This window comes from Euprymna scolopes, chromosome 3 (genome assembly GCF_053919585.1).
Source record: "Euprymna scolopes isolate OS-2025 chromosome 3, ASM5391958v1, whole genome shotgun sequence".
In the NCBI taxonomy this organism is placed as follows: domain Eukaryota; kingdom Metazoa; phylum Mollusca; class Cephalopoda; order Sepiida; family Sepiolidae; genus Euprymna; species Euprymna scolopes.
Genome location: NC_136484.1, coordinates 57,779,468 through 57,795,669, shown reverse-complemented (window position 1 = coordinate 57,795,669; position 16,202 = coordinate 57,779,468). Strand labels below are relative to the sequence as shown.

At 33.1% G+C, this 16,202-nt stretch overlaps 1 protein-coding gene across 19 annotated transcripts in view; it reads left to right on the top strand.

Moving 5' to 3' along the window:
* LOC145255706 (uncharacterized) overlaps positions 1-16,202 on the top strand; it is a 150,459-nt gene that overhangs the window by 115,448 nt on the left and 18,809 nt on the right. For 6 of the 19 annotated variants that reach the window (XM_080114380.1, XM_080114363.1, XM_080114345.1 and 3 more), the window contains 3 exons: positions 3,864-3,992; positions 5,428-5,565; positions 8,850-8,924. The exons of 5 other annotated variants lie outside the window; for them this stretch is intronic. In XM_080114380.1, coding sequence (XP_079970506.1) covers positions 3,864-3,992; positions 5,428-5,565; positions 8,850-8,924 — 342 coding nt within the window. The remainder of the gene's footprint in view (positions 1-3,863; positions 3,993-5,427; positions 5,566-8,849; positions 8,925-16,202) is intronic. 8 more of the 19 variants (XM_080114398.1, XM_080114308.1, XM_080114389.1 and 5 more) reach the window with 4 other exon arrangements.

The window sequence follows — 16,202 nt, the reverse complement described above, 5'->3', positions numbered from 1 at the left end:
TTGCAAAACCTGTCTTATCCGAGGTAAGCTTAACTTAATTTCACCATGAAAATTAATGGACTGTAACAATCGAGTCGTGTCGCGTATATTTCTTGGGAGCGATGTGTTGTCATGTCGAGGTGAAAAGAGAAAGAAAAAGATGGAAGCGAAAGGTCAAAAGAAAGTGGCTTTGATGACGGTTGTATCAGATGTCAGATCAACATCGTTTTTTGTGTTGCTGCATGCGGGTAGCTTATTTTGTGTCTGTGTGTTTGCACTACATGCGAAACACTTATATTAGTTCCAATAGTTCGCTATAAGATCCACCCTTCCAGGCTTTGCCTTCTTCCTTTGAGAAGGGGTTAGTTTATTGCTAATAGAATGCCGATGGAGCAGCCCAGCCATTTTTGCAGGCCAGAGTGCTCTTTCTCTAGGGCATTCCAAATTCCACTTTCCGGATCTTGTGTCACATCATTCCACTGTGCAAGGGAGATAAATAATCCATCCCTTTCCTTACTAAGTATTGAGTCGATTGATCAACCAGAAAACTAGTTCTGCCTTGTGTGTGCCCTCATCTTCCCATGTTCATCTAAATGATTCTGAAAGCTGTTGATTGGTTCTGATTTCTGCCTCTTCAGATTTCTGTTGAATGCATCAGAAGCTTTTTTGTTTTTTGTTGCGCTACATTTTCTTGTATCTGCTAAATATTTTTAATAATTGCAGATTCCTGTGCAGTATGCATGTGTGTGCATGGCTTTATTCCTTAAGACTCCTTCCCCCACCTCCTTGAGTGCTGATCTTCATACATTGTTACCGATTTAGGATCAGAGTAATTCTATAAGTCTTTCTATATGTTTGATCCTTTCCCTCCAGCTGTTATTCAATTACACTCCACAGGAACTAAACAAAATACCCACACAAATGTTTTGTTTTTTTTTAATACTTAGTTATGAACAGTGATGTAGGGTTGGGAGGAGTCAAAACTTTTGGAAGAATTTTGACTCATAAAAAATGTTAGAAGTTAGTCAGATTTTTTAATCCTCAAAGAGTCAACAGTCTGAATAATAGGAATTTTTGGAAATCTTTTTAATTGGATGAGTCGGACCTTGTACTTTCTGACTCTGCTACCCTGGTTATGAATATTAAACTAAAAATAAGTAAAAATAACAAAAATCTTATAATTACCACCTTTGTAGTTGTTCTTCAAATTAAGTTCATCAGAGCACATTTCGTTAAAGTACTTAAATAATGGATGCAACATTGTAGCAATGAGACAAGGGCTGAAACTCGGTAGATGGTGTGGGGACCTATTAGCGGCTCTTTTTTTTTTGTTATTTTGTTTTTGACTTTGTCTAAGAGGTGTACCAGCTCAGATATGGCACAAATACTCAATGTATGGGAGAATGGTGGCTTTGTAAGGATATAAGATATTGGCAGGTATGGGAAGTTTTCTAGCATGGTAGAGGGATACCACTTTTCTTTCACCGGCTTTGGCAGTGTCTTTTTATATATTCCTATTCATGTTACTGGTAAATAGTTCTGTTAAAGCGTTTAAATGATAGACTCTCAGGTAGAGTGCTATTAGCCATGGCAATTGGTTATTGTAAAGTGTTCTTGTATTTGTTAAAAGAATTTATCTTATGCTACAATCTATTTATGTCCATATTACACTTCAGACTGGGGATCATTTTCTAAGGATTCAACCATTGTTTTTACTGTGTGCATTTGTTTGCCTAGTTGTCAAATTTGAATGTGGTGCAATCAGCAAATATCTCTATTTTGGTAACAATTGCATCAGGGAAACATTAATGTCATGTTATTTAAATGTACAGCTATCAAAAACAACTTTGTTTTTTTTGCTTAGAAGGATCTGATTGTATTAAATATTTGTTCATTTATACCATATAAATTAATTTTCATGAGGAGACCATCATGCCAGACCTTAGCTTCACCTGCCTTATCTAGCGTATGGTATATATGTTCAGAGGTGACCATTAGGATATCTGCAGTAGAACAGGATTGTCTAAATCCATATGGTTGTTTAGAAAAATATTTGGACAGTCACCAGATTGATTAATAATTCAAAGATTTTAGTGAAGTGCGGGAGGAGATTGATAAGGTGATAATTTTGCAGGTCAGTTCTTTCAACAAAATTCTTGAACACAGATACTGCAGAGGCAATTTTCCAGCAAAATTTGGCAAGGCATTTATTGTAGAGTACAGAGGCCAGCTTGGCAAAGCATTTCTTTATTACTATTTGAATGGATAAGATCAGACCCACATGATTTGGTAGTGTTCTGGTTTATTATGATATCCCGTACATGGGAAGAGGTGATGATCAGATCATCAAATGTAGTTTTTGTACACACTGGGAAATTTGGGAGAGAGTGGTTTGTGAAGTTCAAGGCGAATTCAGCCTTATCAGCTGCTACGCAAGCAGCATCACAGTAGTTGGATAACCGGGGAATTATTGGTTGCTCATTATTCTCCATACTTTTATATATCTGCCAGAAATCACAAGTTCCTAATCATTGCAACTCAATGTGTTTTCTGGTTATCTCAGTATACCTTCTCTTAGCTTCGACTATTACACTCTTATAATAAATTTTTTGCATGCTATAATTTTTTGTCTATTTGTACTTATGACAGTTGAATCAGGGGAATGCTTTCTGCCTATATGCAATAGCAGCTGCACAGGTTGAAATGAACTTGTTATATCCGGTTTTGACGGTATATAATAACATGACAAATACGCCGAGTGGAATGCGTAACAAAAGGTTTATTCGTACTTCAAAATAATACACAATACAAAATGGCTGCTCGCCTTGAAGTTGATATATGCGTAAATGAAGGTAAAGGAAAAAGGTAACTTAACGGTTGTGAGCGGAACGCTCGTCCTGGAAGCTTGGTTAATCCTGACTACACTTGGAGAGTGTAAGCCGCAAGACGGTCGGGCTAGTGCGTACCACTTGACTGCCCCCAAGACAATACAAGACGCTCTTTTATACACCGTTTCGTATCCAGTGTTATCCGTAATTATGTCCCTTATAACAGAACTATTATAGAAAGTCAGGCTTGTGAACATGTGCTTCTATGCCTGATTTAATCTATTCAGTTAATTCATTTGTGTAGCAGGCAGAGAAAAGGTTTTATTGCATGGGGGCATCTCTGAGCATTAGTATTATTTCATCATTTTGAGTAATGGTTCTTCAGCTTGTGGTTGAAAGTTTAGGGTAATATCAACCATTATCACAAGGTGATCAGGGTTTCTGAGAGGGCTATGTGCACCATCACACAAGCGTTGGAAAGTGTAGTCAAGAATAAGTTGAAAAGTCAGGCTTGTTGATCCTCGCAACCTGAGAGGCAGGTTGAGAAAGTGAGTTTGTGATATAGAATGCATTATGGAGACACTATATGTACTGCTACATGTATCTGCAGCTGTAAAGCTCAAGAAACTAAGCTAATTTGTGTTATGGATATTAACATTCCATAAATATATGTAAGTACTCTGATTCAAAGTGAGACATAGTCAAGCAAGTAACAATTCTGGGTTGAAAGAGAATGGTAGATGAAATATAAGTAACTAACATTGTGTTGTAAGGTTAATCTAGAGTGCATGTAGACCTGGTCATCTGATTCTAGATTGTCCTCTTGTAGATGCGAGGGTGATACAAATATAGACTCAAAGTCTATGCATATGTTTGTCAGTGTTACAATAGAGTGGAAGATATCCAGTCATTTCAAAACAATTAGGGGAGGTTGAGGAGTGTAAGTTAGTTTCAATTCAAAATCTGAAGTAAATTTTTCTGTAAACAATTTATGAGTATAAATAATTTAGATTGTCGATCAAATATGTAAATTATAAAATGCTTCTTTTATTCTAGAATATCTCAAAGTGTCTAACTCTTATGAAGAACCGCCTGATTGGCAATGTCAAAGCTGCGATGGCCTAGTTCCCCATTGCTTAATGACTTGTATTTTTTGTGGCTTCCAAAGACGAGGGAGTTTTAAAGGTAGGACATTTAGTTTGAAAACAAATTGTTACCCAAATCTTAATAGATATTCTTAAGTGATTAAGTTCAAGGTTTGTTTGTTTTGAATTTAAAATCCAACTTAATTTCAGTTCTGTTTAAACTAAATAAATTCTTATAATTAGGTTAATATAAAAATTAATTTAAATCCTGTCTTTTGTTTATTGTTTTTTTATTTGTTTTTGCTTTAATCTGAAATAAATTAAAATTCTTTTGTTTTATTCATTTATTTATATTTTTTTTTTACATTTTATTTTTTTTCCAAATTTTATTTGTTTAAACAAGTTTTTCCTGACATATTCTACATTTTGTATTGTTTGGACTATAATTCTAACCTTGGTTGTTAGATTCACAACATTTGATTTGAGTTTTGACTTTGGTGGCTGAGAGGATGAGTTGAGCCAACTCCTTTCATAGAACACACAGTGTCCCAGATGAATGTAAACCACGTATGATGGTCTGCAATCGCCAAAGTAGTGATGGGAAGCCAGTCTTGGCACCAGCGATGAACACCCTAGACCTGTGGACCAGAAGTACATTCGACACCAGCTTTGATAGTATGCAACCACATCTTAAGCTGAGCCAGTGGTTCTGGAGCTACTGCTTTGTAGATGAACTCTCCTGTGTTGCTGCACACAGAGTGATCATAATAATAAAGTCTCCTCTTTAAAAGCGGTTGGTTAAGGAGGATGATCCTGCAGTGCGTCCAGATTTGTGTATTGGAGACAAAATGGTGCTAATGAACTTGCAGAATTCAACGAAGGCACTACAGGTCAAACACTATCAACTTTTTGAGATCTACAGTTCTCATCAGCACGGTCACGTGGCTGTAGAGAAGGATTGTCCAAACAAGCGCCTGATAAATCCAGACTTTCGTGCCTATTGTGATTTTAGGACAAAACCACAGACAGGATAGTCACAACATTTCAGACAATCTAACCTCCAACCTTATTCAGGGGGCATGTTTTTGAACTTGAGAACCTTTCAGTTTAACTCAGGAACCAGTACAGAATTTTGAACTGAATTCGTTGTTTAATAGGAATAGATGGTTCTCATTTTGTATTTTCTTTTTCTTTTTTCTTTGTCAAATAAGTGTTAATTTATGTCCTCATTGAGGTTCACGTGTTTGACTAGAAAGTTTCCAAGTTTGAAAAAATGCACCGGATTGGAGGTTACATCGACCAAAATATTGTGAATGTAACAACCAACATTAGAATAGTAGTCCAAATAAAATACATTATCAACCCTTCATCTTAATAATTCCAAAATATAATGTACATATTATTTTTTAAGTTCATTTTACACATGTAACTTTTTAAATATCCCTTATAAAAATCTCAATTCAGTTCTAATCAAAAATAAATAATTTAGTTTCTAGATGAATTATGTAAAGTATTGAATGCTTCTTTTATTCTAGAAGATGGCAGGGAATATAACAGTAACTCAGAAGGAGAAGGAGAAACAGAATGGCAGTGTGAAAGCTGCAATTGCCTCATTCCTGTGTCCCTAAAAGCTTGCATTTTTTGTGGTGTGTGTTTACAAGAGGGTTCTCAAGGTACGACATTTAGCTCCAGGGAAAATACTTCAACAAATCTAGAGAATATAAATTACTGAATGACTAAGATTTTGTGATTAGAATTTGCCATATTTGATATGTATAAGATGTCTTCGTTATTTGACTTTTTTTATTTGTAGATCTTCTATTTGGGGGTTTTGATTTGTCTGTTTTATAACATATCAATCTCTCTCTGTAAGTCATTTTAATGTATATTATTTACTTGTCTATATATATGAGTTTAAAGATGGTTACTGATATTTAGAAAATGGAAATATCTAGTTTGGTTTCTCTGTTTGCATATCAACCCTTTTTTATTTTATTTACTGCAAAAATAATCATCATCATCATCACATTCATCAGTTTGATGTTCATTTTACATGCTGACAGTACGGTATGGCCTTTAGAAATTAACTTCTAATCTAACCTATCTCTGGCCAGGTCTTTATTTATCTTTATGTCTCTTAAATCCATCCTTATCACTTCCCATATTTTTTTTTGTTTTTTTTTGCCTTCTACTGCCAACTCAATTTTTTTTTTTACATCTACTAACCCAATAATCTCCATCTATTTTTTTGGCATGAACATACCAACAAAGTATCCTGTTCTGCGCTCATTGACTTATACTGTTTTGAGATCATCAAATCCAAGCTTGTCTTTAAGACTCGCATTATACTTCCATCGTATCATTTTTATATAGTTTCTCTCCATATAACGCATGTCATCACTAGGGCTAGGACAACAGCATATTCTTTTCATTAATTTGACTCTCGGGTGTGTATCCGTTGATATCTTATATGCTTTTATATAGAGTGATGTGGTTCTCGGTTGATTAACTGTGTTGGATATATACTTGAGAGTCAAAACAATGAAAAGAATATTCTGTTGCCATAGCGCTAGTCATCACCTTCACTGGCCAGGTGTCACTTCTATACATAATCAGATTTTGTACACATGCCTTGGTCAACAATGGTAACGCTCTGTTGGTTAGTAATACATACCCTGCCTATGTATGAGCATCCCCAGTAATTATAGGAGCAACTGAACTTATGAAAATGAATTTCAAAAAAACTATCTGGTGAATATATCCAGTGAACCAAGTGCAAGAGAAATACAAATAATTGCACTTAGAGGGGGAGTTAGAATCTTTAAAAAATCTCTAGATTGGAGTGTCTGAAATAGTGCATGAATGTCTGGCATCCAGTAGGATGTACTATCGCCAGTTCAAAAAAAAAAAAAAAAAGAGAGAGAGAGAAAGAAGAAAATAACAAAAAAATAAATATGAAAAAAATTTTGTTTTAAATCATGTAATTTTAACCAACTAGTCAAATGTTTAATTTTATATAAGAGCTCACGGGTAACCCTGGAGTCAAACCTTGGCAATCATACTCACAAGCTTTACAATCACTTAATTCCAAAAAACATGACTGTCAATTTATATATTAAATTGGTACCATATAACCCAGCATAGTCATGCTACTTGGAGGGGTGTGGGTATTACTAAGTAATTGTAATGCCTTACAAGTGCAATGCAGAGAATAACTTAGCATAGTTCTATGTTCAATAGAGATTCCTAACTTAACTCCATAATATTGTAATCTTAAATGTAATTGAGATTAATCTTATATGTTATCAAATATGGAGATATGATTTCTTATTTATTCTTTTTATGTTAAATTTAGTAAATTAAAAATATTAGCTAGAAATTTTTTTATTTGGGTAGTGATTATTTGATGATTAAATAAAAGTAAAATGGGACAGAAAAATTTAACTATCTTAATTATTTTATTAGCATTATGGCAATTATTTTATTATTTTTAGCTGAAACTTTTCCTAGATTCAGAGAAATGCACATTTAAACAATTTTCCTTTGAGAAAAAAAAACGGTTCTTAGAATTCAATTTAATTAAAAAACTAAAACTACAGACAAATTTTTGTCATGTATGTGCCCATCATAAAACAAAGTATTATATTCTAAAAATCATGTAAATTGATCAAGTAGTTTGTTTTATATTTTTTTAACTAAGAAAATCAAATTTTATGACAAGCAAGATAGGAACCAAGAGCCGCCGTTGTTTTAGAATGTGTTAAAATTCAAGATTAACAACTCAATTCGATTACCAAAATTTTGTTTTTATTTAAAATAATTAAATCGCTAAAAATCATAAATTTTGATTTTCTTAGTTAAAAAAATACTTGATCAATTTGTGATTTTTTTGGAATATGACATCTTCATTCTGTGACTAGTATGTACATCATAAAAAATTTTCCGTATTATTTTTTTTAATTAAGTCGATTTCTAAATAAGAAACAAAAAAAAACTATAAATCTATTTTTAATAAATAAATAATATTTATTATCTTCTGTTTATAATAACGATTTTATATTTGTTTGTTTTTGTTTAATTTATTGTTTTGTTTTGGTTTGTTTTTGTTTATCAAGACAATAAATATGGTGATATAAAAAATGTGTTAGCAGTTGTCTGCCAGTAACCACAATTTATAACTTATCACCAGTAGTAATGAGGTAATAGCAGGCAGATAGAAAGAAAGATAACTCTTGTGAAAATTGTGTTTCAATAAATAGAAGTGTGTGTACAGGACAGAACGATTTCATTGGTTAATGCTGAGTAACCAATTCTAAAATGAACTGAATTTCTGACTTATTTTCAATTAAATGTAATTGGATTTTTAAATGCAGCAAGTGACAAACTTATTAGCATGAATATCTTTTTCTTTTTTTTTTTCTTGCAGAAGATTAATTTAAATATACAAGTATGGGAAATTAAATCATTAAATTAATGAAAAAAAAAAGAAGAAAATTAAAGACATAAAATCTTGGGTTTAATCCTGAAAAATTTTTTCATGGTTTTTAAAATTACAAAAATTTTACTAGTTTAATTAAAACTACTATAGGTACTACCCAGCATTTTAATTGTTTAATTAAACAATCAACTGAATTATCTCAGACTTTTAATGATTTAATAAAATGAACAAAAATTATACCTGTTTTAATGGTTTGATTTAAAAAAAAAAAAAAAATTTTTTAAAAAGCTACTGATACTATCCAGAGTTTTAATGACTTAATTAACCAACTGTTAGAATTATCCCTGAGTTTTAAGGGTTTAATTAAAAACAATTATAGATATTATTCAAGAATTAGTTTAATTAAAAAATAATTTGTAAAACTGCAAGTATTATCCAAGAGTTTTAAAAATTAACTCATAATTAAATTTTGTCATTTGATTTTTCCATTTAAATAAACACTGTTCATTACTTTTGCAGGTGCTGAAACTCAAATTCCTTTACAACAAAAGAGTCCAAGCACAATTTCTCAAAATATTTTATCACAATCAAGAGGTACTCTGCTAAATGTATCTATTCCTCTGATCTGTGTGGCCTAAACTTGTATTAGATAATGAAAATAGGTTAATTTTGTACAATTCCTACAAGTATTTATGAAAATCATACTTTTTTTTTAGTTATGAAAGACATTAATAATTTATAATCTTGTATGCTTATCCAGCTTTGCTGAACACTAGTCCAGTTTAATATTACACTATCAATGACATTGCCAACATATTTAATAACATTCAATACCTTATTAATGTTTTTCTCTTTATTCCTTTTTCTCTTTCCATCATTCACTATTTATTTATCTAATGCATGTGTATATCTTTTGTTATTTTTTAGCGATAATTTTATTGGTATGAGTTAGCTCCAGTAGAGCCTAAGAGTTTTCTCCCTTTATATGTGCATTATTGTCCCATACTTAGGGATGTGTACAAAGGTGTGTGTGTGTGTATATATATATATATATATATATATATATATATATATATATATATATATATATATATTATGGAGTAAACGGTAAAAAACCTGAAAAAAGTGCTCAATACTACTGTAGAGCAAAATGTTTTTATCAATGTTTTTTTGGTCTGCTTAGTTACATGTTTACACTACCAGAATTGAATTAACGATCTGATAGTTTCTTTAGACTTGGCAGACTGGAGAAATACTATCAGGAAGTAGATATAAAAAGTACAAAGTCAAATTATAATCAGTATAAGCTAACTGTAAATTCACAAAAAAAAAATCAAGACAGACAACAACAAAAAAAAAATCAAGACAGGCAACAAAAGTAGAAAGAGGGAGAGGGTTAAATCACAAAACCTGAGACAGGTGGAGAAAGAGGAGGGGAAAAATTGGGAGAGGAGTAAGTTATTAAGAGAGAAAGAAAGAGGCTGGGCGGGGTTGGGTATGATCAGGCGTTTTATATGAAAATAAAAATTTGGAATATAAACTATATTTCCGGTCTCAGAGACGGATAGAAATAGAGAAGGTGACAATTGAATGCAGGTCAGAAGTAAATTGAAAATCAGTCAGCAGATGGTGTGGAGGGTGGTAACGGCATTGGGATGAAATTAAGATCATGTTAAAGATGCGGCTTATCAGAAGAAATACAGTAAGTATTAAGAAACGTCCTACTTCTAATTAAAGGCCAGCATATAAAATTAACGAAAGGAAGGTATGGCTATAGTAATAGATTAAGATACATATAAAAAACAATGTATAAAAGGTATATAAAATATATAGGTAGGAGCTAAATAAGTAAATAGATGAATAAATAAGTAAATACATAAAATATCTAAAATAATTAAATAAATCAATGGATGAGTAATAAATAAATGAATAAACAAGTAACTAAATAAAACAATAAATAATGAAATAAATAAAGACATGCAATGTAAAGGAAAATAATTTATATGAATAGAAAATAAATAAGTAAGTCAATTGATTAAAAAAGACTAGTGAAATGGAGGTTAAGTTATATTCTTAATTAGGTTGTTAATTGAATAGTTGGGAGTCTATATGGAATTGAGCAGATAGTTATGCTGATTAGTTATACAAATAATCGTCTTTGGATCATTCATTGGTACTATATATAGAATATTTCAAAATTTTATGTAGTATTGCTTATTTAGAAAAAAGGCAGTAATCAGTTTTGATGATAATATAGGAGTAATAAATATAAGAAAACGGTACTTGTGCATTTAATGAACCAGACGTAACTCAGCATTTGCTCGGCTTTGTCCGGTGCATGACGTCAACAGCCAGATATAACCGAGCATTGGCGATAAAATAAAAACAACGCTACAACAAAATAACTGTACAATGAAATTGTAAAATGTAGAAACATAAAAAAATTAAATAAGTAAAAAGCAAAAACCTACCGTTCATTTATGTTTTAATGTTTGAAATTGTTTTCTGTTTTCAAAATAAATACATATAAAACAAGTTTTTTTTGTTAAATAATAGGAAACTTTTTTTTTGTCTGAACTATTTTTTGGTTTTTCCATTTTTAACGTTAAAAAACATTGTCTATGTCTTAAACACGGAAAAGTTAATATTTTTTTTTTATGTCAAATGGAAAAAGCCTAAAAAAGGGCAATAAAAAGCATGGGGGGGGGTGCAGGAACAAGGATTATTTGTACATTTTTTTTTTTGCCAGAAACAAGGATTTTTTTTTTTATTCATTAGTGGAAAGAGGGGTTCGGCGTTCCTATTTGGTACAGTGACCAAGAAACCCTCCTTTACAGCGGGGATCGTATCCACCGAAGTCCCAGACCAACGTTGTGTTTTCTGCGGTTAAAAACGGACTTGTCGATTTCTACTATAGGGCCTGGGCCTCCAATCTGCTGGGGATTCCTAAGAAAATATTCCCTGCATATATCACGCAGGAAAATTTTCCAATCCACAATTGTGTGGTGAGAACGTAACCCAAATTCGCGATGGAGATTTTTTGTAGATACCATCTCGAACGCCCATAAGTATATTATTTTTATTATACATGCGATGGTTAGTCAGGATTTTGAGAAGGTCCCAATCCTAATGGAGGTCCATCGACGACATGTTACACTTCTACACCTCCAACCGTAACCGTCGGAAAGGCTTGTTCTCTTTGCAAGTACACAATCCTGGCCAAAATGTAAACACCTTTTCTCTTCTGCCAACAATTTCCGTTGCTGGCAAAAGTTTAGTGCAGCCTCTGGGGTCTGGAGCTGGTCAGCAAGGTTTGTAATATTCATTATTATTTCGTCAGTTATCTTTTTAAAACAAAATTTTTTTTAACTCTCTTCAAATAAGCGTTTCTTGAGTTGTGACACTCTTCCAATTGATAGCGAAATTCTCTGCTTAATCGGCAACACTCGGTTATATCTGGCTGTTGACGTCATGCGTCGGACAAAACCGAGCAAATGCTGAGTTACGCCTGGTTCATTAAATGCACAAGTACCAAGAAAACAAAAGAACTTTTGCATTCGTTCATGCAGATGTCTATATCCCTACTATGACCACCGATTTAGTATTATGATACTGTCTAATGTTTAAAGTAAATGGATAAAAATGGTAGGTCCTTGTCCCGAATTACCTCAAATTAAGAAAAATAAAAAGAAAGAAAAATTTGTATGATGTATTTATCCGTGATGAAATAAAAAAAATATCATATTCCAAATATCACATAAATGGATCAAGTAATTTTATTTTTATAGATAAAATAATTTTTAAGCAATTAATAGGAATTTGTAGGCATTACAACATAAATTTTGCATGTTTTAACTATTGTTGAATTATTTCCCTTTGTTGCTAGAGATTGTATTTAATATAGCAGGCAGGATAGTTGACCCGTGATTACTATTAAAATTTGCCTTTTTTTTTTTTTTTAATAAAATTATTGGATCAATTTACATGACTTTTGGAATATTATATTTTTGTATCATCACAGGTATGAGTATCATACAGAGTTTTCTTTATTTTTGTTTTTTAATATGGGGAAATTCTAGATAAGAACCAATGATAGGTTAATTGGGCCATCAAAAGCTGTGCAAGTCTGATTTTCATAAAATGAATGCTTGTTAATAGTAATTACTCAGGAGAGAGGGGTTATAAGTGGAAATTAGGAAGAACATACCTAAATTTCAAAGCTAAAGGAAACAGCAGGAGAACATTATAAAAAGTAATGGTTATAACATTATAACTTTGTCTTTTATTAATTTGATTTTTTTTTTTTTCAGATAACTAAGTTAATTAATAACATTTAAAAGAAACATTATTTTAATATTAATTTCATACAGTTTATCAATTATTAAATATTTTTGGAAGAAAATTAAAAATAAATATTAATTTGACATTTTTTTTTTCTGCTGATGAGTTCCAACAAAAGGAATTTCTTGGAAGAAAATTGAAAAAGAAAAAATGTTGATGGATTTCGGTGTTATTTTCAAATTTTGTACTTTCAAACAATTTATTTATTTATTTTTTTTTTTTTTTATTACATTTTCACCCCAAACAAGGCAAATTGCCACTTTGGTGTAGGGGGCTACTATCAGGGGAAACAACTACTGGGGTACAATGTAGGGATTTGGGCAGCAAGGTGTCGGTTCACGTTACACTTGAACTTCTGCACGTCAGTACTGTTGGGGAAGCAGGGACCTGGAATGGAATTCCAGAGTCTTGCGGTTCTGGGGAAGAAACTATTGGAGTAAAAAGATCTTTTACATCTAGGGATCTCTACAGTGTGGGGGTGGGATCTAGTAGCCTGTCGGGTTTGTCGGGGGTGCTCGCGTCGTGGGGGCACAAGTGATTCCAGTTCGTCAGAGCATTCACCACTAAAATACTTGTAGAAAAGGCAGAGGGATGCAACATTTCGTCGATGGGACAGAGGCTGAAGCTTAGATGCCAGTTCAGGGCCTATCAGGTTTGCGACTCTCTTTTGAACCTTGTCAAGGAGCGAGAGACTAGTAGCAGATGCACCAGCCCAGATGTGGCAGCAATACTCCATACATGGGCGAATGGTGGCCTTATAGAGGTACAGGATACTTTCGGGTGTTAGTAGTTTTCTAGCACGGTAGAGAGAGCCTACCTTTCTTGCAGCGGCCCTGACAATGCCTTCAATGTAATTGTTCCAACTCATGTTTCCTGTGAACGTTAGGCCAAGGAGTTTGAAAGATGGACTCTCAGATAAAGAGTCGTTGGCCATTGCTATATTTAAATTCAAGTTTCTCGTAAACTTCTATATATTAGTAGTCATATCTTGTTATAGCAATTTCTGATTCTACCATTTTCACAGGTTCTTTAAATCTATAGAGCAAAAATGTAAATTCTATTAACTCTGATCCCCATCTAGCATCAATTGAAATGGATGGCTCTCGTCTTGGGGAGGTTCCATGTTTTAACAAGCTTCTGGGCTTGACCTTTACTCCTGATCTGAAATGGAACACGTACATCAAATCCATTGCCAAGGTCGCTGGAAAGATGGTGGGATCCTTCTACCGCTCAAGAAGATATCTCACTGCTGATGCAATTCTCTATCTATATAAAAGCCAAGTACGTCCAAGGATGGAGTACTGCTGCCACATCTGAGCAGGAGCTGCTAAAACCAGCCTATCCTTCCTTGATAGAGTACAAAATAGACTTCGTAGCTGAGTGGGGGATGCCCTTTTCTCTTCCCTGCAACCTCTCTCCTACAGAAGAAACATTGCGAGCCTGTCTTTGTTTTATCGTTACTTCCATGGCACGTGCTCATCTGAGCTCCAATCTCTGGTTCCCAACTCGCCAATCTTTCACAAAAAATACCCGTCTAGCTGAAACCACTGTCAATAATTTTCCTCACTCTTTATCTGTGCCTAAATTAAAACATAGATTCCATGAACAAAGCTTCTGTCTTAGAAGTGCACGCCTGTGGAACTCTCTGCCATTTGCCTATTTCCCACCTGACTACAACTTGGATGTCTTCAAGTCCAACATAAACAAGTTCCTAATAAACTGCCCCCTTAAGTAAGACACTTTATCAAATCTCCATTATTAATGATTACTACGATATTATCCCATTGATTACTGTACATGCAATAACCCTTATCCTTGAGTGGTCTCCTGGCCTTGATAAGTGGTGACTACCATGTAAAAAAAAAAAACTCTATCAACATTTATTTTTAATCATGCAAGAGGAACGTGGAAGAATGTATGGAGTATCTTGGAGATAGTAAATTTATTAGCAGTCACCAGCAGCAATATAACCTTGTTTTTTTAATGGAAATTTCTCCAAACAAGGCATGAAACCACTTGATGTAAGAAGCTAAAATAAAAGAAAAAAGTATTTCAAGGTCAAAAACTAGCCAACAATAAGTGCTAGATGGATAGATTCTAACCTTCAAAAAAAAAAGCAATTTTTCCTCTTTTGTCAGAAATATTACTCATGAAATATGAGAACTGATGGACAAAATAAGGGAAGCAAGAGTGCACGGCTGCCAAAAGTAAACCTATGGTCCACTTTCTACTCTCCTTGCCGCACAGTATCAACAAATGTGGGGGCAGTATGCTTTGAAGCCACCGATTGCTGAATTAGACATCACCTGGATTTTTTTTTTTTTTCCAGGGCCTTAATTAACCAGGTTACAGCCATACTATTGCTGGATATCAGACTAGTGGCTATTCCAAGAACTTAAGTTCCTGACAGCATAGTTTTGACACTATCCGTTAAACCCTCCACCACCATCACTGTTAGGAGAGGTTGGATTTTAGAGAGTTTAGTTATCTCTTCCTTTAAAAGAGCAACATTTAAAGGATATCTTCTACACTGTTGTTTTTCTTTTTAGAATTGTGTTTTCTGCTTCTGTTGCTGTCTGTTGATGCTGCTTTTGTTATTTGCTCAGAACTGTGAGGCATTATCTATTAGTTGTGAGAGAAATTTAATAACACTGAATAAGATATGTCCCTTTACTTCGGACTTTGTTACCCGCTATCTCCCAATATTAGTCATGTAAGATATACTGTACCAAACAGTACAACTAAGTATCAGTAAAAATAGGAGCAATAATACAAAACAATAGACCAATCTATTATACAAAAAAAGGGCAGTTTTTTTTTATTGTTATTATTTTACTTTGGTTAGTTTTAACGCTTGATTTCATTATGATTTGTATTTATATCCAAGGGCTCTTTTAAGAATAGACGCTGTTTCCTTTATGGCTGCTATCTGTATTTTGTGCCTGCTTGTTTTCAAATATTTCTTGGGATTTTTTTTTTATTAGGCCAGTTTCTCCTATCATAACTGGTATAATGTTGATTTCTTTAATGGACCATGTTGTTTGTAAATCATTATTTTCCTGTGTGTATATGTGTATAAGTCAAAAACTACAAAACAAACATCAACAAAGTTTGAATATTTTTGATTGGTGTTATCCTGGATGAGTAATATCTATAAAAAAAAAAATTTTTTTAATGAAAATTATGCATTCTTTAGAGATCGACTGCTACAGGTTTAATCAGTTGGTCAGCCATCTCCAATGTCATCTTTTATATAAAGAAGAGATGAAGAATGACTTATTTTCAATAAAGAGGAATGGGCTAGGTGGAGGTAAGAGAGGATTTGGAGGAGAGGGATGTGGTAAAACGGGAAAAGAGAGGAAGATAAAAAGACATATTGAAAGAAGTAGAGAGATAGAAGTCTAAATATAAAGATGTTGCGCTACTTTCCAACCATTTTTATTTTGTTTTTATGGCCCCTGGTAACCCTGCTAGTTGAATATAAAGCGACCAGTAGAATGGATTGATAAATGAAATATAAATGCGGTGTTA